This window comes from Sturnira hondurensis, unplaced genomic scaffold (genome assembly GCF_014824575.4).
Source record: "Sturnira hondurensis isolate 20B ecotype Veracruz unplaced genomic scaffold, ASM1482457v3 Scaffold0013537, whole genome shotgun sequence".
NCBI lineage: Eukaryota > Metazoa > Chordata > Mammalia > Chiroptera > Phyllostomidae > Sturnira > Sturnira hondurensis.
The window spans coordinates 2,694,779-2,716,508 of NW_028086168.1; the positions used below are offsets into that span (position 1 = coordinate 2,694,779).

At 40.3% G+C, this 21,730-nt stretch overlaps 1 protein-coding gene across 1 annotated transcript in view; it reads right to left on the reverse strand.

Moving 5' to 3' along the window:
* Positions 1-238: 238 nt before the first annotated feature.
* LOC118997932 (transmembrane 4 L6 family member 4-like) overlaps positions 239-21,730 on the reverse strand; it is a 29,339-nt gene continuing 7,847 nt past the window's right edge. Inside the window, exons 3-5 of the mRNA XM_037061841.1 lie at positions 11,550-11,686; positions 3,311-3,500; positions 239-889 (exon numbers count right to left, since the gene is read on the reverse strand). Coding sequence (XP_036917736.1) covers positions 872-889; positions 3,311-3,500; positions 11,550-11,686 — 345 coding nt within the window. The 3' untranslated portion in view covers positions 239-871. The remainder of the gene's footprint in view (positions 890-3,310; positions 3,501-11,549; positions 11,687-21,730) is intronic.

The window sequence follows — 21,730 nt, forward strand, 5'->3', positions numbered from 1 at the left end:
GAGACTGAGAAAGTAACTTCCCAGGATCCCTAGCTGGAATGTGGTGCACTTGGGGTTTGAACGTAAACACCGTGGATTTAACTACCTATTAGTGCCCGACTCTTAAAACCAAAGTTAATGTCAGAATATGACACATAGAATTATACCTATAACCTTAATCCAGGGCCATAGGCTGATAAGTTATTACTAAAATCAACCATAACAACACTGTTTTATGTGTGATGAAAGGCAGCATTTGTAGAGAGGTTAAAAAGGTTTTATTCATCCCTCTTGCTCCTCTTTCATAAAACACACACCACCTTTATTATACTACCACTGAATCATGACTTTAATTTAATATACATAAAGAAATCCTTACTCAAAAGAGTAGTCATATCAATTCAAACATGTTAGCCAAAAATGAAAAAATTATTTATGACACACTGGTCATTCTTTTTTCCCATAAATCTTGACAACAAAAATTGGTCTCAGTTTCTGATTTTTCATATGTTTCCTTCCTCTGAATTATAGAAAACTTCCAGGGATATAAATACCTGTTTATACAAAGAAGCAGTGTGGCAGTACATGTGACATCCATTTCTCATTCTTAAAAAAAAATTGTGAAAAACAAGCTTTTCCTTGCTCTTCAATTCTAAAAGGAAGCTCATTTGAAAGACTTATAAATCTAACTTAAGTGGACAACCTGTTTTTTTTCAACTAACATCAAACTCCAAGTAGACCTAAGCTGGTTGGAAGGGAGAAGGACTACGTGCACCCTCCCTAAGCTTTGACTGTTCGGACGCAGACAGAAACTGACAACCCCAAGGAGAGAAGGTTAAGTTTAATGTGTCTTTCCATGTGCCATCGAGTTAGAGAAGGTCATTGGAGTGGTTTAAACTGGTCCATCTCCCTAGAAGGTAGAAAAAATTAATTAATTAATTATGACTTTTTTTCTTTACTTTTTCCTTCCCTTTTCCCTTCCCTTATTGGTCATTTCTGGAATGTTTTCTATATTATTCTGACTTTTTTTCCCAGAGCTTTAATCTGTCTCTTATTGGTTATAGGAATTGTCTCATTTTGGTTATAGGAATTTAAGCTTCAATTCATTTTGCATCATTTATTATTAAATATAATTTCTGTAAGAGGCACAGAGAATTCAGGTGCTGTCTCCAAAGCCTCAGCTAAGCAGAGGAGCCAGGATTCGAACCCAGGGAGGTTTAACCCAGTGATCGTGTTCTTTTCTGGAAGTTATGCTGCCTCACTGTTTTTTATGCTCTTAGTAAATAGCAATCAGTACAAAGTACTGAGCCTCCTAACTGTTCAAATGAATGTGTGTTAGTCACCCCATGTTAGACACTCAGCAACCCTTAGGAAGTTGGTTTAACAATAACATTTTACAAAGAAACAGGTGAGGGCAACTGACTTGGCCAAGGCCGCACAGCTGACATTCATCCCAGGTCATAGTTTGAATTTAAAGCATGTTTTTGTCTATTACCTCCTTCAAGGATTGTGCCATGCTCAGGTACTTCTCCATAAATATTTTTCTGTCTGAATGAATGAATGCTAATCTGCTCCCTGTACAGAAGTTCAGCAAAGGTGGTTGGGGTAACCTTGACTCTGAGAAGTTAGGCAGCTTGTTAGGGTAACTCAGCTACTAAAAAACTGCTGAGAGCCCACACCTTTCCACGGTGTGCTCCTGGGGAAGGAATGCTGACCTGCTTTATGAGAGGCAAGCTGGCAACAAAAAAGGAATCCTCACCAGACCGAGTTTTAAAAAAACGCAGCTCTAATGCGCACTGAAATATGTGGTAGTGAAGTTTCAGGATATTTGCAAATTATTGTCCAATGGTTAAAAAAGAGAAGATGAGCAAATATGAACAATTTGTATATTTAGGTGAAAACTTACAGGTGTTCATTGTACTGTTCTTTTAAATTGTACACAGATTTGAAGTTTTCCAAATAAAAAGTCAAGGAAGGAAGGAAAGAGGGAAGGAAATTCCAGCAGGGTTCAGTCACCATTCACTGTCTTTTGACTATGACGTGATTTGTTCATAAAAATTGTTCAAATATGGTATCTCAACATATGGCACTCCCTGAAAAAAATCAATGTACTAACATTTACAGTTATGTTTTTAAATTTATAGATAATCCTCAGATTTTGTAAACTACTGTTTTATATTCAAAGAGCAGTTTTATATCCAATAAACCTTGCAGTGAAAATTTGCTGCCTAACTAAAAAGTGTAACAGTCTTTTGTGAAAGCAAAACAAATAAATAACATCAGTGTCTGAAATGACTCGGCTGATTTAGAAAGCAAGAATTCATTTAGGAGGAGTCACAAGTTTCAAATGCTTAATATTCTTACTGCATCCTAAAAAATAATTTTGATGAATAATTTGTAGTTTTCTTTTCTCTCCAATTGTGTTTATTGAGCATAAAATTTAAATACAATGTGATAGAACTGAAAATGTATAGCAATAAAGCCAATTCTCAGTAAAATTTATTTGTAAGACATGCCTTTTGTGATGGATTTTTGAATGTTTTGTTTACATTTTAAATTTATTTTTTATTTACTTTTTTGAGAAATAGAAGAAGAAGAGAGAGAAATACTGATTCATTGTTCCACTTACTTAAGCATCCATTGGTTGAATTGTGTATGTGCCCTGAGTGGAGATGAAAACTGCAACCTTGACATATCAGGGTAATGCTTTAACCAACTGAGCTACTTGGCCGGGGCTACTCTTTTATATTTTCAAAAATATGATTGTTAAACCTTGTTTGAATAATATAAAGTGGAAAGAAAGAAAAAATGAAAGTCTTCTTATCCACAAATAGCTATCATTTAGTACTTTGGTTGGAGGGAAAAATACCCTGAAATGTGTTTTATATATTACTTGATAACTTTAACCCACTGTGTAGCTCTAGTCAGGAAATGGTGAGAACATTTCCGGCCAGACAATGATGTGTTACTGTTGACAATATGTGCATATGACAAGTGCTCACTCCTTGGGGATTTTCATGTAACATTTTGTAAATTTCCATATGTACATGCAGTCCTTTGCCTCCAGGACTATGATCAACTGGGTGAGAGACTAAAAATTTTGCTCAACTTCAGCCTGGATTTGTCAATGTGCACAGAGAGAATTTCTGGGTTCTGGGAACACCATGTCAGTGTTTCCCTGGGTTGATTGAGGGGGCTGCCTGGACTCTTGAGCCTGGCTCTGGCTCTGGTTTTCGGTAGCTGCCACCTCTGCACCCTGTCATTCCACTAGCACTGCAGGCCAGCCTTGGCTCGCCCATCCTGAGAAGGAAGGACCAAGACCTCAGCTTACCCCACAGCAGCTACAACACTGGCAGTCTCCACACAGGGTCCCCAGGAGGCCATTGACCACCTGGATGAGGCAGAGAACCATCTGGATCGCTGCTATGACCAGCAGGACGGAGAAGAGGCTCAAATTCCAGGGAATCACGTTCTCAGGCTCCCGGCACTTGCTCCATAAGGACTGGTCATTGAGGTAATCCCTGTTGGGAGCATGGGGAGGAAAGGAGACATCTATAAAATGTAGGCAATTACCTAGACTACAAAGTTACCATAATGATTTTTTTGGCAATACTTTCCATCCAAAAACATAAGCTCAGTAAGAAAAAAATCCCATAACAACACTTTTTAAAAACAGTACTAACAGTTTTATAGACTATATACTATATGTTAGACCCATTCCAAACATTTTACACACATTCACTATTTTATGTCTTATGAAAACCTTATGGTTCTTGGCCCTGGCTGGGTAGCTCAGTTGATTACAGCATTGTCCTGATATGCCAAGATTATGGGTTCGATCCCCAGCCAGGGCATGAGAAGAATCACCCAGTGAATGCTTAAATAAGTGGAGCAACAAATGTCTCTCTCTCTTTCCAGTAAAAAGAAGAAAGAAAGAAAGAAACCTTATGGATCTCTTCTTCTATTTCACAAATAAAGGCACGGGGGCGCAGAGAGGTTAAATGTCTTGGCCCTGGGTCTCATAGCTACATGTTACAGAGTGATTCTTGGGGGCTGACTGAGAGAAAGGGTAAATTCAATACCTAACAGGGAGCCAGGAAAATGAAGACACAAATGTTACTGGGCTTTATTCCACCTACTGTCACTAGGGACCACTGGACTTTTGACAACATTGTGTCATATCTACTGGTCATCTGAAGCCATGTAATGTGCAATCATGTCATACAGTTAAGAGGAAGAGCTTGATTTTTTTTAAAGACCTAATTCTAGCTAAATTTTTAATTTTACTCAACTATATTTTGTTTACATGTGGGGATTCCACATGTAAAAATATTCAATTAATAAAAAGCACTAAATGATCTGCTGCCTGAATATGTATTTTACACAACCTTTGAAATAGGAACACTGTGATATATTCATGAATTCCGTGTATTAGGAGTCCACTGCATATAAAGGACGTCCTGCTATGAAGGAGAAATGTGCACTATGTTGTCTTCAACAAAAAGCACAGGGAGGTGGGTCAGTCTTTTGGATTATTGTTATTGCTTCTCACATTCTTAGAGCCATAAATTAGTCACACCTGTTGCCTTATTCCCCTCTATCCTCTCAAGGCCTCAGTGTGAACATCTGTCTGCATGTGGCTACTACATCAACACCCACCTATTGTTTTGGGGTCTTTCTGATAACTCCTGTTTCTGATAAATTCTTTAGTAACTAGTACACACTTATTTAAATATGTTCTGTGTTCAAATTTGAAAAAGGTTTGCAATGATGGAAGATGCTCTGGTATTTAACGAAGTCAAAGGAAGAAGGAAACGATCATTTGCACTTGATTTAAAAATCTGTTTATAGCATTGATCCACCTTTCCACAAGAGCACAGGTTTTAGCTGCTCACTAGCTGCGTGACTTACCTGTAAAACAGGAATGACATCCTCTATGGAATCAGAGAGTTACTGTGAGGATTAAATGAGTTCACACTAGGAGAGTGCTTAGGACAGTGCCTAGCACATAGTAAGTGTTCAATAAATGCTAGTATTGTTATAATGCCACTTCATCTGAGCTGTCTGGTCTAAAGGACAGAACCTGGCATTTTGGATTCTGATGGACATGGATCTGAGTGTAAGCATTCCTCTTACTAGCTGCAAATTACTCGTGCAAGATACTTACACTCCCCATCCCTTTCCCCGGGTGGTATTAGTTTCTTCATCTATGGAACAGGCTGAAAAGAACCTCTCAGTTGTGAGAATTCACTGAGACGAGACCCCGTATGAATTGCTGTGCAAGACCTCTTTTCAGTAGTTGTTACTTTTTTAAACACTCATCTTTCTGTTCTGCATTTTCCCTTGTAGTCCTATCTATCTATGCAGTTTTTAAACTTGACGATGATAAAGAGTTATATAGAAAGACAATATTTTCTAGTCGCATTTGGTGAAGAAACAACCCCGAGATGAAGTGATTGGCAGTGCTGAGTTCTTCCCCTCTTCTGAAGAGTGTGCAGTGCTCGGATGACAGCACCCCCTGGTGGTGAGATTAGTAAAACGCTCGGGCTTGGGGGCTGGAATTTGGAAGCTGGGATTGAGTTCAGACCCACTCTAGCTGCTGCCTCAGCCCTCACAAGCTACCACAGATGGCCGTTCCAGGTCCTTCTTCTCTCCCGTAACTCTCAGGTGCTGCGCCTCTCTGAGATCCCAGCAACAACTGCTGTGCCCAACCTCCAAGCCCTGGTGAGAGTAGATCTCATATTTCAGGGACCTGAGGACTAATCCTTTTTCCACATTCTGTGAAGCAAGGAGAGCTGGGCAGTTTACATCCAGGTGACTGAGCCAGAGGTTTAAAGCATCCTGTTCTTGTGCAGGGCATTTCCACCTGAGCTGCAGTGATCCCGTCAACATCGGAAGAGAGTGCCCTGCATGTCACACACCTCACTTCCTGCAGCTGAAGGAAGGATCAGGGGAGCCTGACTGCTCAGCCTGGCCCTTCTGCCTGGCCACTCCAGATGCCACCTGCTGCTCCAGGACAGACTCCTGATGCTCCTCCTGCCCTCAGCTGCCTTGGTGCCCCTTCAGTGCCTCCCAGCACTCTGTATCACCATCTGGCCATTTGGGCAGGACCATGTCCCCTGTCTCTGTCCCCAGTTCCAGCACAGGCAGTTTCAGTAAATACCAGCAGTTTTCAGGGACCACGACCTGCCCGTTTCAGGCTCTGGGGCAGCTGCTTTACATCACCTTCCCCAGCTGGACCAGGAGGCGCTGCTCCCCTTGGACAATGTCCGGCAGGGAATCACCTTCAGGAAATAGTACTGAGTGAATGAACACACACCAATGTGGGGATTAAGAAGTTGAGTGGAAATGAAAGTGCCTGGGTTTGATCTCAGGTCTGTCTGAGTCTAAAGCCAATGCTCCTAACTATTTCACAAATCCCTCTATTTAAGTAATTATGTCTGCTTAGTATATTTAAAATATAATTTATTGATGAAACAATACAAATACATCTATAGTAGTGTGCCAATCAAGTTTTACTTATACCAAGAGATTATTTTCCTTGGTCTTCATGTGAGTGCTTGACAATATTCAAATTAAACCACAAAATTATTATAGGAGCATAACATTTTAGAAAGCTCTAATGCATAACAAGAAGTTCCATTTGTAGCAATGAGTTGTATTCATAAAAAATGGATAATAATGCTGAAAGTGTAGCAAGTACTTCATGGCAGTCATTGTGCTGAGTGCTTTACATACGTCATATTATTTCATTTTTGCCTGAAGCTGTGAAGTAGATCTTTCTCTTAGCCCCCTTTACAGGGAAAGAGCTGAGACAGGAATTCATGGCCCAAAGGCACATCGTTGGTATGTGCTGAGGTATGACAGGAGCCTAAGTCTAGTCAAGCCTAGGGCAAAGGCAGTTCTTAACACCTCTATGTTTTCCCTGCTTCACGCAAGCTGGGAACAGGTGCTGTAGTCCAATCTCACCTTTCTGACGTGGGTGTGTTTTTTGGCTCTAGGGCATGTGTTCCTGAGCCGCTTATGAGGTTCCTTGCTCATAAGTAATCTTTGAAGTGCAAATGCAAATAGCATTACCGGAAAGTCCAGGATCATCATTTAATTGAATTCAGTTCTGTGATTTGGTGGGAGAATGCTCTCCTCACCACTTCCTGGGGGAGCAAGGAGGGCTGCAGTCTGACCAGGGAGTGCTGTGCTTGGCTATGTCCCTTGTCCTCCCCCTCACTGCTGAATTTCCTTGGCCTTTCCTCCAGTTTTCCCTCCCACAGCTCTCCCCATTCCCTGTGCAAGCTGCTTCCTTTTCAGCAGCTCAGGGTCAAGGTAGAGGTGGCTGATTATCTCAGAAAGGAAGACCTTGGATGGGAGGAGATCTTACTTCAAAGGAAGCCCAGAGGGCATATCTCAAAGTATCTCAGTTTCTTTTTCCTTCTTTAGGATGCCTTTTTAGTATGGTTCTCCTGACAGAAACTGTGAACTGTCTTTGCTTCTTTAACATGCTCACCAATAAATGCTTCTGAGAATTACAGGGTGAAATCCTGCCTCACTGAAGAGCCGAGGTTCCTGAGCCCCAAGCTGGAAATCTGAGTGCGCCTTGATTGTCCGCCCCCGCCCCCCTGCCCCACACCACATCCTGATGATCCCACCTCACAGTCTCTGAAATCTGAGCCCCGGTTCCACTGTTTTGCAGATGCTCACGATCTTATCTGGACTGTTAGTCCAACGTCCAGTTACAGAGCCCTTCTGTTCATTCTCCATGTCGCTGCCATCATGATCATCCTGAAACTTCCAAGGGGTATGTTCTGCCTGAAATTCTCTGCTGTTCCCTGATGTCCTGAAGGTCCAGCCTGCCTCTCAGTCACCCCCCTTCATATGGTGCCTCTTTCTCTTCCCCTCCCCTACATTTTCCCTGAAATTCCAGCCATTCTCTGAGCATGTGGGCCTTTTCTCAGTTGCCTCAGAGCTTGTTCTTCTCTATGAAATGCATGTCCCTTCCCTCCTGGAGGGCACATGTCTCATCTCCTGAAACCAAGCCATGTCACTGCCTTGAGGAGGTGCTTCTAGCACTCCTCCATGCCATCTCTTTCTGCATTGTGAAGCTCTGGCCCATGTTGTCACCGGGTGCTCGTGGAGGTAGGGAGCATGTCTGTCTTCCTTTGTATGTTGGGACAAGCTTCAGACCAAAGTAGGATATTGCCAAGTGTTTTTATCTTGTTTGTTTATGAATTCTCCTTCTACTGATTACTAGCTGGGGAGCCCTCAGCAAATTAGCCTCTTGATATTTATTTTTCTACTTCAGATTCATATTTTTTTCAGATTCATGTTTTTCTACTTCTCAGATTCATATTTATTAGGAAGATCAGTTAGATAATTCATGCAAAATACTTAGCCCTTAATCATTAACAGAAGGAGGAGGAAGAGGAAGAGGAAGGAGAAGCAGCTGCCACTGCTGCTATTCGGTGATGAGGAAAGAGTGGCAACTCTTTTGAGTCCTTTTATTTGGGCTCGTACAGTAGCTACTCTTTTCTGCTCCCGAAGCAGTTGTGCATGTGCGTTGGGATTGCAGCTATGGTGACGGCTGCTGCCATGCTCATACACTGGGATCCGGCGGATAAGGAAATCCCATGGTCTAGTAAAACAGACTGGAGCTTTGCTGGGTGGGATCTATATAAAAAGCAGATAGTGCCAATTGGTGTGAATTGTGGTCAAGATGACGCACTGTGCCTTGACTGGCTCAGTTGGTTGGGCGTCATCCTGCAAAGCAAAAAGTCACTGGTTTGATTTCCCATCAGGGCACATGCCTAGGTTGTGGGTTTGGTCTCCGATTGGGGCATGTACAAGAGACAACCAATATATGTTTCTCTCGCACATCGATGTTGCTCTCTGTTCTCCCTCCCTTTCCCTCTCTCTATAGATAGGTAGATAGATAGATAGATAGATAGATTTTTCAAAAAGATAAAGCATTGTCACTTAAGTCAGAAAACTAGGATTAAGCTCCAGTCATTATGAACCAGTATTCTTCTGGGCGAATTACTCATCAACTCTCTGGGCCTCAGCTATCCTCTCTGAAGGACAGTTCAGAGCTTCTCACAAGCTTTTCTCACAAGCAATCTCACAAGCTTTTTTGAGAGGATCGAATGAAACTTTGCTAACTGAAATGCAGATGGGCCTCTGCAGTTGGAGGAAAGGTTTGGAGTTGGCAGTGTGAGATTCGGTGAAAAAGGAATGTGAGCTCTTGTCTCCGAAGATAGACCACAGGATGTAGAAGACAACAGAACCTTGAGAAAGTATTTCAGGTGGCAGAGAATGCAGAGGAAGCAATCTGCCTGGACCCGCCCTCCTGAAAGCCTTCCTTTACCAGTCGGGCCATGTCTCTCTCCTTGAGCAGAGAGTGGACTTGCACCTTATATGAGATTAAATTCTAAAGTCAGCGCATGAGGGAAAAAGACCATGAACAGTCAGAACCACTCTTACGTTATAAATCACCTGGAAAGTACAGTATATATAGTTTTGTAATACAACCCTATTAGCAATTTTTGATCATATGATAGTTTGAAGCCACTGTGCGGATGTTTAGGTATTTGAACATCCCTCAGAGCCTATCAAATCCATACAGTGAACAGAGATAATAGAGAATTCTGAGAAGTTCTTGCTTGCCTGCAAAATTTACTTCATTAAAAAATTATTAAAATTCTCTAATCTGATACCTATTAATGAATGGGTTGGCTGCGCTGGGGAGTAGATAAAATAACATATAGTGGTGTCTGTCACAGACTAATGTGCAATAGATAGTTGTCATGAGACTGAAAACTTGCTTTGCTAGAAAGACAAACACAAGTTACTTTGAAAGCTGATTTCCTGTCCTTCCCTCAAGCTGGCATTTCCTGTGCTGGCCCACAGATTGGCTGCCATGCTCATGAACTAGGCTATCAGTCCCATCGCATCACAGGCAGGTGTGAGTGTGCTGAGGACACGGGTGGCCCCGTGTCAGAAACAGGAGAACGTTGTACTGCCTTGTGTGTGGCTCAGCATCTGTTGTGTTTCCTCTCTCCCTCCTTTGTTTTGGACACAGATTTACTCTAATTGATTTTAAGTTGATCAAGGATGCTATTATTCATGTAACAGATGAATAAAAAATTATATTTAATGCTGCATTGATGCCTATCACTGGTACCCCATTCTAAAGTTAAATGAAAGTACAAGGCTCCCCGTGGCAATGGGGCCCCAACAGTTCTCTGTAAGACGAGAGGGCTCTTCGTAGTAAATTTATGTATAACTGCCTGTGTTATGAAGTTAGTGGAGGACTTGTATTCCTGTTTAACTATAGAGAAGGGTGGGGATGATATTTCATGTGGGACTGTGAACACATCATGGCCTCGGGTCATAACAGAGCCACTACCAGCATACCCTACAACAGAATCCCGCCCTCAGGTTCTTTAGCTTCTCACGGTAAGTTAATAACATGGATTCCAGTTAATAAACCAATGTCCAGTAGCTTTTCTGGTAATGATCTCATTCTTCCACGTGCAGGAGGACCGACCAACTGTCTTTCCTGACCCCCCTCCATGTGTGTCAGTGACGGCGCGGGGCAGAGCGGGGAGCAGAGCAGGAAGGTCCAGCCCTCGCCCAGGTTAGAGGCTGCCCAGCAGCGTCCGGCAGACTGTCTGTGTCGGCGGAGCTGTCCTGTGTGTGTGGTCTGCAGCACAGTCACTGCCGCCCCGTGGGGCCACTGAGGACTAGGAAGATGACTAATGTGATTGAGGATTTTTAGATTTACTCCACTGAAATGAACTGAAATGTGAATAGCTACACAAGGCTCCTGGCAACTGTATTGGACAGTGCAGTCGGGAGGCAGAGAATGTGTAACACGGAAAGACCGAGCCTGGACGTCCTGCCTCTCCCCAACCAGCGGACCGACTTTGCGCGAGTCAAATTCATTGCGCCTGTCTTGGCAGGAAGTAAATTACCTTTTGGGGTTGTTAAGGATATTAAATTATAATTTAAAAAAAAAAACAAGAAAGTTCTTTATGAACTACAAAGTACTTGAAAATATGGAGTTACTTTAATGAGTTCTATTAACATAAAATCTCATAGAGAATCTCTAATGTTTCTGATATCATTTGCTGTAAATTTGCGCCTTAAAATTTTGCTTTGTTATAGACTATTTGGGGTATTAGTGAAAGGCTTTGAGCCCTGTTAGTGAGTAGACATTTTTTTTCTATTGTAAGATTTACAGTGGAATCCAATACTCTGTTAACATTATTAGTTGTCTCATGTGTCTGCTAATAAATTTTGGTTGTCATTGAGGACACCACAAATCTCCTTCCCTCAGGCCAGCTGAGGTGCCCTCTTTCATTACTGCTCCTGTTCTGTCAGAACAGCAGTTAGAGGTGAAATTAAGGGTGAGGTCTTGTGCAACTTCACTCCAGTCCTCAACTCCAGCTCTGCCTGAAAGAGCAACATGCTTGAGACTTGTAAATTAAGACGACAGGACATGTGTAGTTTCTCTCCTTAGGCCATTTATCTGACTGTGCCCCTTTTAATGGCAAGTGGCATTGCAACATATACTTTACCCATCTTGGAAGGGATAGTCCCACGTAGAACTGGCCAGGTGACATTTAGGACCCCTGTTGATGGAGATAGCTGAGATGATAAATGAGTACCCAGCACCTAAGAATCCAATCACAGCAAATATTGTGGACGTGAACATCTGAAAAAGGAGAGAAACAGTCAGGTTCTTAAGGTGGTCCATGTGTTGATCTCAACACAGGTAACCTGCCTATTTTGGGGGCATGGCCATTACAGGCAGAAGGTAGTCTTTACAGGAATTGGGAACTCCGCTCCTAGAATGAAATTTGGTGTCTCATGTCCCTTCTTTATCTCATGCCCATATCTTTTTCATTTATTGATTGATGACTGAAGTGGTATGATTTATGATGAATTTATAATAAAATTCATTTATTATGATTTGATGCCTCTGAACCAAGGTTTTCAATCTTGTAAATTATGGAATCTTCTTTACAGGTAATACGGAAGATCAGTCTATTATAGAATCAAAGAATTTTACAATTGAAAGTAATTGTAAAAGTTTTCTGTTATATCATCTGATTGAATCAAAGTTACTCTGTTGTTTTATGTAGCAAGTAAGTTATGTTTCTGAGAAAGAGTAGAAGTCAAGAAATTCTCCTCATTGGTTGTAGTTAACATTCCTTGAGGTCAAAAGATTGAGTTCAACCTCTCATCCATGTGGTAGCAGCCTTTAAAATATTTGGATGCTTTATATCTTAAATAAGGATAGTTTATATTTTATATCTGTCTACTTCTGCCCTCTGAAAGTTTTCTCTTTGTTAGGTTTAACAAGCCCAACAGTTTCAGTTTTTTAAAATGTTTTTATATGACAGAGATTACTTAGTATAAAAAAGATTGTACTAGCAGCTTTTTAAAATTATAAAATAAAAAAATATGCAATAAAGCAGAAAAATAGAATCCTGGAGCCCATCCAAGCAAGCTGTCTCTTACAGATGAAAAAAAATTAGGCTCAAGGAAACTCATCCTGAACTTCCAATCAAGATGGTGGCATGGGTAAACATGGCTCATCTCATCACACAACCACATCAAAATTGCAAGTGAACTATAGAATGACTATCACTCAGAACCATCAGAAATTGAGTTGAATGGAAGTCTAACAACTACAGAATTAAAGAAACTACACCCATCAGGCCGGTAAGAAGGAAGGAGATGCAAAATAGGCTGGTACCATACCCACAGATGGTGGATAAAAATTCAGAAGGGATCTCCCAGTGGTGAGGAGTCCCAGCCCCAACCCAGGCCCCTCAGTCCAGGGTTGCAGTGCCAGGAAGATAAGTCCTCATAACTTCTAACTGCAAAACACGCAGGGGTTGAGTTGGTGAAAGAACTTCTGGAGTCCTAGGCGGTGCCCCTTAAAGAACTCACAATGGACTTACTAGACTCACTCCCTCTGAGTTCCAGCACTGGGGTAGCAACATGAAAGTCACCAGTGGCTTTCATGGAAAGGAACTGAAGTGTATGACGTCAAGGCAGAGCTGATGGACAGCTTTCTCCCAGACAGAAAGGCGGGAAGAGGCCATTAGACTTTTTCTGAGTGAGCCCCTCCTTCCTTTGCTTCCACTCTTGCTGGCTAGAAGGGACTGGCAAGAAATATTCGGTCATGGAATGCAGGAATCTACAGCCAAGATTGCTCTACCCAGCAAAGCTATCATTTAGAATTGAAGGTCCAGATAAGAAAAAATAAAGGAGTCATAAAACTATTATTATATAAAATATTAAAGGGGCTTACTTAAGAAAAAGAAGATCAAAGCTACAAACAACAAAATAACAAAAATACATATCTATTAACAATTGAATCTAAAAATAGAAACTATTTTTAGAATAAAAGCAAACAAGAAGAACAGAGACAGAATATGGATACAGAGAGCATTTTGACAGTTTGCTGATGGGAGAGGTCTGTGAGGGAATGGATGCAGAGGTAAGCAGATCAAGAAGTACAACTAGGTGGTTATGGAACAACCATTGGTATGTAAAGTATAGTATAGGAAATGGAGTAGCTAAAGAACTTATAAGCATGACCCATGGATGTGAACAATGATGTGGGGATAGTCTGCAGGAGTGGGAGGTGCTGGGTGGAGCAGGGCAGAGGGAGAAAATTGGGACAACTGTAATAGCACAATCCATACAGAATATTTTTTAAAAAAGAAAAAAAATTAGGTCCATGGTTGTAATGTCTATTCTAAACAGCAATAGGAGAATAGCATGGAAACAATCATTTTGGAAATAAAGGTGGCAAATAATCACTTCTATTCTATTTTGGGTTTCTTTGAATAAATATTCAGAAGTGGAATTGCTGGCTCCTTCTTTGCCTTTTGCCTTTTGTCAGCCTTTGTTTTAAAGTCTGTTTTGTCTGGTACAAGTATTGCTACCCCAGCTTTTTTTAGTTTTCATTTTTATGAATATTTTTTCCATCCCTCTTCTTTCAGTCTATGTGTGTCTTTTGATCTGAGAGAGTATCTTGTTGGTGGCATATGCATTGGTCTTATTTTCCTAACCATTTAGCCACCCTATGTCATTTGATTGGAGTGTTTATTCCATTTGCACTTAAAGTAATTGTTGATAAATATGTAGTCATTGGCATTTTGTTATACATGTTTTTGATCTTTCTTCTATCCTTTTAAAAGTAGTCCCTTTAAGATTCCTTGTAATATGGTTATTGGAGATGAACTCCTTTAGCCTTTTCTTGTCTGCAAAGCTCTTTATCTGTCCTTTGATTCTAAATGATAGTTTTGCTGGGTAGAGTAGTCTTGGTTGTAGATCCTTGCTTCTAATCACTTTAAATATTTTCTGCCAGTCCCTCTGGCCTGCAAAGTTTTTCTTGAGAAATCAGCTGACTGTCTTATAGAGCTCTCTTGTAGCTAAGTAACTGCTTTTCTTTTGCTGCTTTTAGGATTCCCTTTTGGCCTTTTAAGTATGATGTGTCTTGGTATAGGTCTCTCTGAGTTAACCTTTTTTTGGACTCTGTGCTTCTTGGGATTGTATGTCTATTTTCCTCTCCAGGTTAAGGCAGGTTTTTTTTTTTTTGTCATTATTTCTTCAAGTAGGTTTTCGATTTGTTATTCTTTTCCTTTTCTTTCTGTTACCTGTCTGATACTAATGTTGGTATGCTCCATGTTGTCCCAAAGGCCCTTTAAACTATCCTCATATTTTTACATTTCTTCCCTTCTTGCTGCTGTTTTCTGCTTCCTTATTTTTTGACTACAGATTTTTATCTTATACTTCATCTAACTTAGCATTTTTTTCTAGTGTATTTTAAAGATTTTATTTATTTATATTTAGAGGGGAAGGGAAGGAGAGAGGGAGAGAAATATCAATATATGGTTGCCCCTAGTATGTCCCCTGCTGGGAACTGGCCTGCAACCCAGGCATGTGCCCTGACTGGGAATTGAACCATGATCCTTTGGTTCACAGGCCCATGCTCAATCAGTCTACACCAGCCAGGCTCTAGTGTATTCTTCATTTCAATTATTTTTATGTTATTTCTGACTGGTTCTTTTTTATGTTTTTTTAAAACAGATTTTATTTACTTATTTTTAGAGAGAGGGGAAGGAAGAGAGAAAGAGAGGGAGAGAAACATCAGTGTGTGGATGCCTCTTGAGAACCTCCCACCAGGGACCTGGCCCACAACCAGGCATATGCCCTGACTGGGAATTGAACTGGTGACCCTTTGGTTCATTGGCTGGCACTCAATCAACTGAGCCACACCAACCAGGGCTTTTTTTATTATTGACCTTTAAGGTAAATTTTATTAATAGAATTCTTAATAATGGATTATCCTTACATTTCTGAAATAAACTCCACTTGGTAATGATGCATCACTCTTTTAATATTGTGCTGGGTTTAGTTTACTAAGCCCATGAATGAATTTTTCATATAATGATATCTTGGTCAACAACAGACCTGCATATATGGCAATGATTTCATAGGATTGTAATAAAGCTGAAAATTCTCTGTCACTGAGTGATGCTCTAGCCTCACCACCTCTAGTGCAACACATTCCTCATGCGTTTGTGGGAATGCTGGTGTCAACAAACATTCTACATTGCCAATGGTATAAAAGTATAACACATATAGTTATATAGGGTATGCAATACTTGATAATAAATAACTATGTTACTAGCTTAGGTATTTACTGCACTGTAATTCTTTTTTAATATATTTTATTGATTATACTGTTACAGTTGTCCCATTTTCTCCCCTTCATTCCCTTCCCACCTACACATTCTCCCCTTTAGTTCATGTCCATGGGTCACACATATAAGCTCTTTGGCTTCTACATTTTCTACACCATTCTTAACCTCCCCCTTTCTATTTTCTACCTACTGTCTATGCTACTAATTCTCTGTACCTTCCCCCCTCTCTCCCTTTCCCCCTCCCCTGTTGATAGTCCTCCATGTGATCTCCATTTCTGTATTTCTGTTCCTGTTCTAGTTGTTTGCTTAGTTTGCTTTTGTTTTTGTTTTAAGTGTGCTTGTCAATGGTTGTGAGTTTGCTGTCATTTTACTGTTCATGTTTTTATCTTCTTTTTCATTTATCTTTTCATTTAGTTTTCATTTCATTTATCTTCTTTAGGTAAATCCTTTTAACATTTCATAGAATAAGAGCTTGGTGATGATGAACTCCTTTAATCTGACTTTATCTGAGAAGCACTTTATCTGCCCTTCCATTCTAAATGAAAGCTTTGCTGGATAGAGCAATCTTGGATGTAGGTCCTTGCCTTTCATGACTTGGAATACTTCTTTCCAGCCCCTTCTTGTCTGCAAGGTCTCTTTTGATAAATCAGCTGACAGTCTGATGGAAACTCCTTTGTAGGTAACTGTTTCCTTTTCTCTTGCTGCTTCTATAATTCTCTCCTTAATTTTAATCTTGGGTAATGTAATTATGACGTGCCTTGGTGTGTTCCTCCTTGGGTTCAACTTCTTTGGGACTCTCTGAGCTTCCTGGACTCCCTGGAAGTCTCTTTCCTTTGCCAGATTAGGGAATTTCTCCTTTATTATTTGTTCAAATAACTTTTCCACTTGTTGCTCTTTGTCTACTTCTGGTACCCCCATAATTCAGATGTTGGAGCATTTAAAGATGTCCTGTAGGTTCCTAAGCCTGTCCTCATTTTTTTTGAATTCTTGTTTCTTCATTCTTTTCTGGTTGGGTGTTTCTTTCTTCCTTCTGGACCACATCGTTGATTTGAGTCCCAGTTTCCTTCCCATCACTATTGGTTTCTTGTACATTTTTCTTTATTTCACTTAGTGTAGCCTTCATTTTTTTTTTCATCTAATTTGCAACCAAATTTAACCAATTCTGTGAGCATCCTGATTACCAATGTTTTGAACTGTGCATCTGATAGGTTGGCTATCTCTTCATTGCTTAGTTGTATTTTTTTCTGGAGCTCTGGAGCTGTTCTTTCATTTGGGCCATTTTTTTTGTCTTGATGGGCCTGTTATGTAGTGAGGGGTGGAACCTTAGGTGTTCACTACGGCAGGGTAACCCACATCATGGCTTTGTGACATTGTGTGGGGGGGAGGGGTCTGAGTGGGAACAGTGGTGCTCACTCTGCTCTCTGCTGGATTTCAGTCACTTCCCCTGCCACCCACAAGCAAATTGGGCCCTTCTGGTGTTGATTTCCAGGTGGATGGGTTTGTGTACATTCTAGGACCCTGTGGGTCTCTCCAACAAACTCTCCTGTGAGGCTAGGAATTTCTCCCGCTGCTGCTTCAACCCCCATAGATGTTTTCAATGAGTGGTTTGAGGATTTATTTCCCCACACTGGGGTCCTGGGTTGCATAGTCCATCCTGCTCCCCAGTTGTTTCTCCTGGTTTATGTGCACACAAAAGTGGGACCATCCAGTCCATGATCTGCTGCCTTGCCTGTCCACCTGCTGCTGCCTTGCTGGTCAGCTGCAGCCTGTGCTCCCTGCTCCACAATCCGCTGCCCTGCTGGGTCCTCCAGCCACCACTTTGCCACGAGTCCTCTCTGCCCAGCTGCCTATCTTCACTCCTCCTACTAGTCTGAATGAATGTGTTTTCTTTAACTCCTTGGTTGTCGGACTTCCATACAGTTCAGTTTCCTGTCAGTACTGGTTGTTTCTTGTTTTTAAATCATCATTGTTCTTCTTTTGGTTGTGTGAGGAAGCACAGTGTGTTTATCTACACCTCCATCTTGGCCAGAAGTTTACTGCACTGTAATTCTTATCCTTATTTTTGATTCTGTTTTATGTTTTCTATCTCCATTTTTAGGTTTCCTATCTCTTTGTTGAAGTTCTTGCTGAGATCATTGAACATCCTTATAACCAGTGTTTTAAATTCTGCATCTGGTAGATTGCTTGTCTCCATTTTGTTTAGCTCCTTTTCTGGAGTTTATTCTGCTCTTTCATTTGAGACATTTTTGTTTTTTCCTCACTTTGGCTGCCTCCTCGTGTTTGCTTCTATATACTAGGTAGAGCTGCTACTTTTACCATTCTTGGTAGAATGGCCTTATGCAGTAGGTGTCCTATGAGGCCCAGTATCTTTCTCCTCATCTGAGCTGTGTGCTTCAGGTTTGTACCTTGTGTGGGTTGTGTGTGCCCTCTTATTACAATTGAGCATTGATTGCTGTTGGAATATAGTTCAGAGGGATTGAGCCTCAGGAAGATAGGTTGTAAGGACTGGCTGTGGCTATAGGGAAGGAGCCATATGCAGGCACTGAGCCTAAAGCAAGTTTTGCTTCTGCTGGGTTCTAGTGCCTGCTCATTTTGCCCATTGGTTGTGTCTCTTGTAAAGGTGGTTGGGTGGTACTTTGCTATGGTCATGAAGCTGGCCACCATGTGTGTTGATGACTATTAGGAGGGGTTCTTGTTCAAGCCAAGTTCACCTGTTGCCTGTACCCTGCTACTTGGTATGAGCTATAAAGGGATCTTTAGATGGTTTCCGCTTGCCAAGCACAGAAGTTTTAAAGTCAGCATATCCAGACTCAAATCTCAGGATTGTCATTTTTTTTCTGTGTGATAACTCCGCATAATGTATGTTTCCTCAGAATCTTAGTTTTTCCATCTATAAAATGGGCATGATAAAGCTTACCTAAAGGTATGTTGAGAAAATTAGATGTGATAACCCAAGTTAAATGTCAGGTATTTCCCTTTCCCCTACATCTATTACTAACAATCTTATCACAATGTGTATTTGGGAAAGAGGGTTTGGGAGAGAGGACCAGGTTGTGCCTGGGCAATTGAAATCTATGTGACAATGGAGTTTCACTTTTGTTCATATTTGTTTTTGTATCATATATAAATGTGGTTTTGGTGCAACTTTCCAGACTGAGCTATGGCCCTATGTACCTTATGAAGCCTTGTCTGACTTCTTAAATAGAATCTACCAATCCCTCCTTAATATCTCTTCTCTCAGGTACTTGACTGTCTAAACTTTCATCACAGCACAGTGCCCGAAAGACACAAACGTGTAGCTTTTTATGTCTGTCTTCCCCATTTTAAGCACAACCTCCTATGCACAAGCCATGGGCAGTGAATTCTTTGGAGCTAGTTAGGACAGTGTTCAATTTTTCTTCTTCTTGGCTTATCAAAGGCACTAGAAGAATACCTGTTGCATGTTTTAAATGACTAAGGTTTTGTATTATTTAGATTTTTTTTATTTTTATGTTTAGAGTATCCTAAGTCCACTCTCACCATTGAGAACATTTGTGTATAAACTCTAGGTCATGAGTGAAAAACTTGTTCAATTTATCATATTAGAACAGAGGTCTCTTTTCCAAAGGATATTTTCTTGAATAATTTTTGAAATTGCTGAATTATATAAAGTTAAATCGGGTTTATTCCTGTTGTATGTCTAAGAATCTTCGTGATATACTTACATGTGTGAAATTTCAGAAAGGAGACATACTACTTACATAAAAATATAATAAGTTATTAACTCCCAGATTATCCCTCAGACATGAGGGAATTGCATTAGATTTGAGTCTTAATTTCACCAATCAGGCAATAGGTCACTTCCTCAAATGTTTATTTTGAAAACTGAGATCATGGAGAGGACATTTGTCAGACACAACCCAATTAATGCTAGATGGCAGAATTAACCAAAAATTTTTCTTAACCCATTTATTAATTAGGAAAGTTGATCTTATAATTCATAGTACTGGCTATTATAGCTAACAAGCCTTTTAGGGCATTGTAAAGGAGAACACAGTATTTATGGTTGTGGGGACTATTAATATACACCTGCAAGAGGAATTTTTGATTATGGTGTTTGTCTTATGTCAATTAATACTGTGAAGGAGTAAAATTTCCACTGACAACATCATACATGGATACAAAAGTGCATGCCCAAACTAAGACAGAAGAGATGTGCAGTGAAAACCTTTTGATGGCTCCGCAAGTGTCTTTAACAGAAGCAAATATGTTAATATTACATAAGCATGAATATATTAAAAACACATGAGTAGGGGTAAAAGTTATATTTCAAAATGAATATATTAAATAATTTTATTTTTAATATATGTGATTTAAAATAGGTATATGTCACTGAAAGTTTACATATTAATGTTAGTCAAGAGTTTATTTTGAAACTTCTTTATGGGAAACAAAGAGTTGGTTTTATAGTAATTATTGCTTTGTATTAGGGTATATGTAGTAATTTTCAGACTTTCTCAATCTCATGGAGCCTATAACCTTCTTTTGTGTGTGAGTTCTTGCAAGAACACACTTCAGGAAATGTAACTCCTATTCTGAGGGAGCTTATCTAGTGAGTTCTTTGTCTCTGAGCCACCTCCATGCGCCATACAAATTGCTGATCAGTTAGACCCAGATGGTCTACCTCTAGGAATGGTCAGATTGTCCCAGTGCAGCCCAGAAACTTACACTCAGGTCAGGGGCTTCTAACACTACCCCTGGCCTTTCAGAGCAGAGCTCTGAGTGCCCTGAAACACTTGTGATGCATGGTCTTTCATCACAGAGTGGGTTGTCTCTAGGAAGGAAGAGTTTCTCACTTCTTAAAAATAGTCAAAAGTGATCCAAAGCCAGAATTTCCAATAAATAAATGGTTAAATATTTTAATAATATTTTAAAAAGAAAATCTCAGTAACCATCTAGAGCACATCTCACTTTCTAGGTAATAAAAACAGTTTCATTCCATGAGAGCCTTGGATGCATAATGTCATTTAATCTTCTCAGCAAACCCATGAGGTGGGTAGTATAATGTACATTTTCCTGACAGAAAACTGAGGCCACTAGAAATTAAGATGATTGCTCTAAGTCTAAGAGCAAAGTGGCAGGACTGGGCTGAGTCCATGGCCACTGCTTCCAAAGCCCATGCTCTGACCTTGTGACTTTCTCAAGTCACATGTCTAGAAGGTGGCTGAGCTAAATTGTGTTGGGGTGTCCACCCTTTCCACCCAGTGTCCTGTACCCTCCACTCTTTAATTGTACACACACCCCTACAACACACTGTCACTAACACCAGACACTCCTGTTTGTGCAAGTTGCTCTGTGAATGACATTGGTTGTCTCAGAGAAATGAAATAGCATATTATGAAAAAATTCTTTTTGATTACTTAACTTGATTTCCAACCATTAGTCAGGAATTATTAAACTACTGATTGAGAATGTTAGAGTACCTAAAATGGCTGTAATGAGAAGGAAAGATTGCATTGATAGGAAAGCACTTAGAAGTCCTAGGAGACCTGGCTTCCAACCCTCTCAGCATCACCCAGGCTCCAACCTCTGTGGCCTCAGTTTCCTGTGTTAAACATAAGAAAGTGGTGGAAAGTTCTAGAAGGTCCCTTCAGTTAAAGCAACACAAGACTTCAACATCTGTTGTTATTAGTAAGAGGAGAAATTGACTAGTGCTATTACTACTATTTGAACTGAGTGGGGCTTTAGATGTCCCTCTCGGAACATTTTAACCAGCAAATGTTTACAGATACAAGCACTTAGTACAAACATTCTATATTTTAGGCAAGTCTAAATAAATGAAAAACCAGGTTAACATAAAATATCAACGAGATGATTTTTCTCTTTACTGAAAAGTTTCCACTGTAAATATTGTCAATGCAGTTATGTTATTTGTATATACAGGATCAAGCAAAAGTAGGTGTGTTGTTGTTTGTATGGAAAATAATGCAATAATTAATAAGTAATAATATAAGAATAAACTGTGTTTTGTGTACTCACAACTATAAATCTAC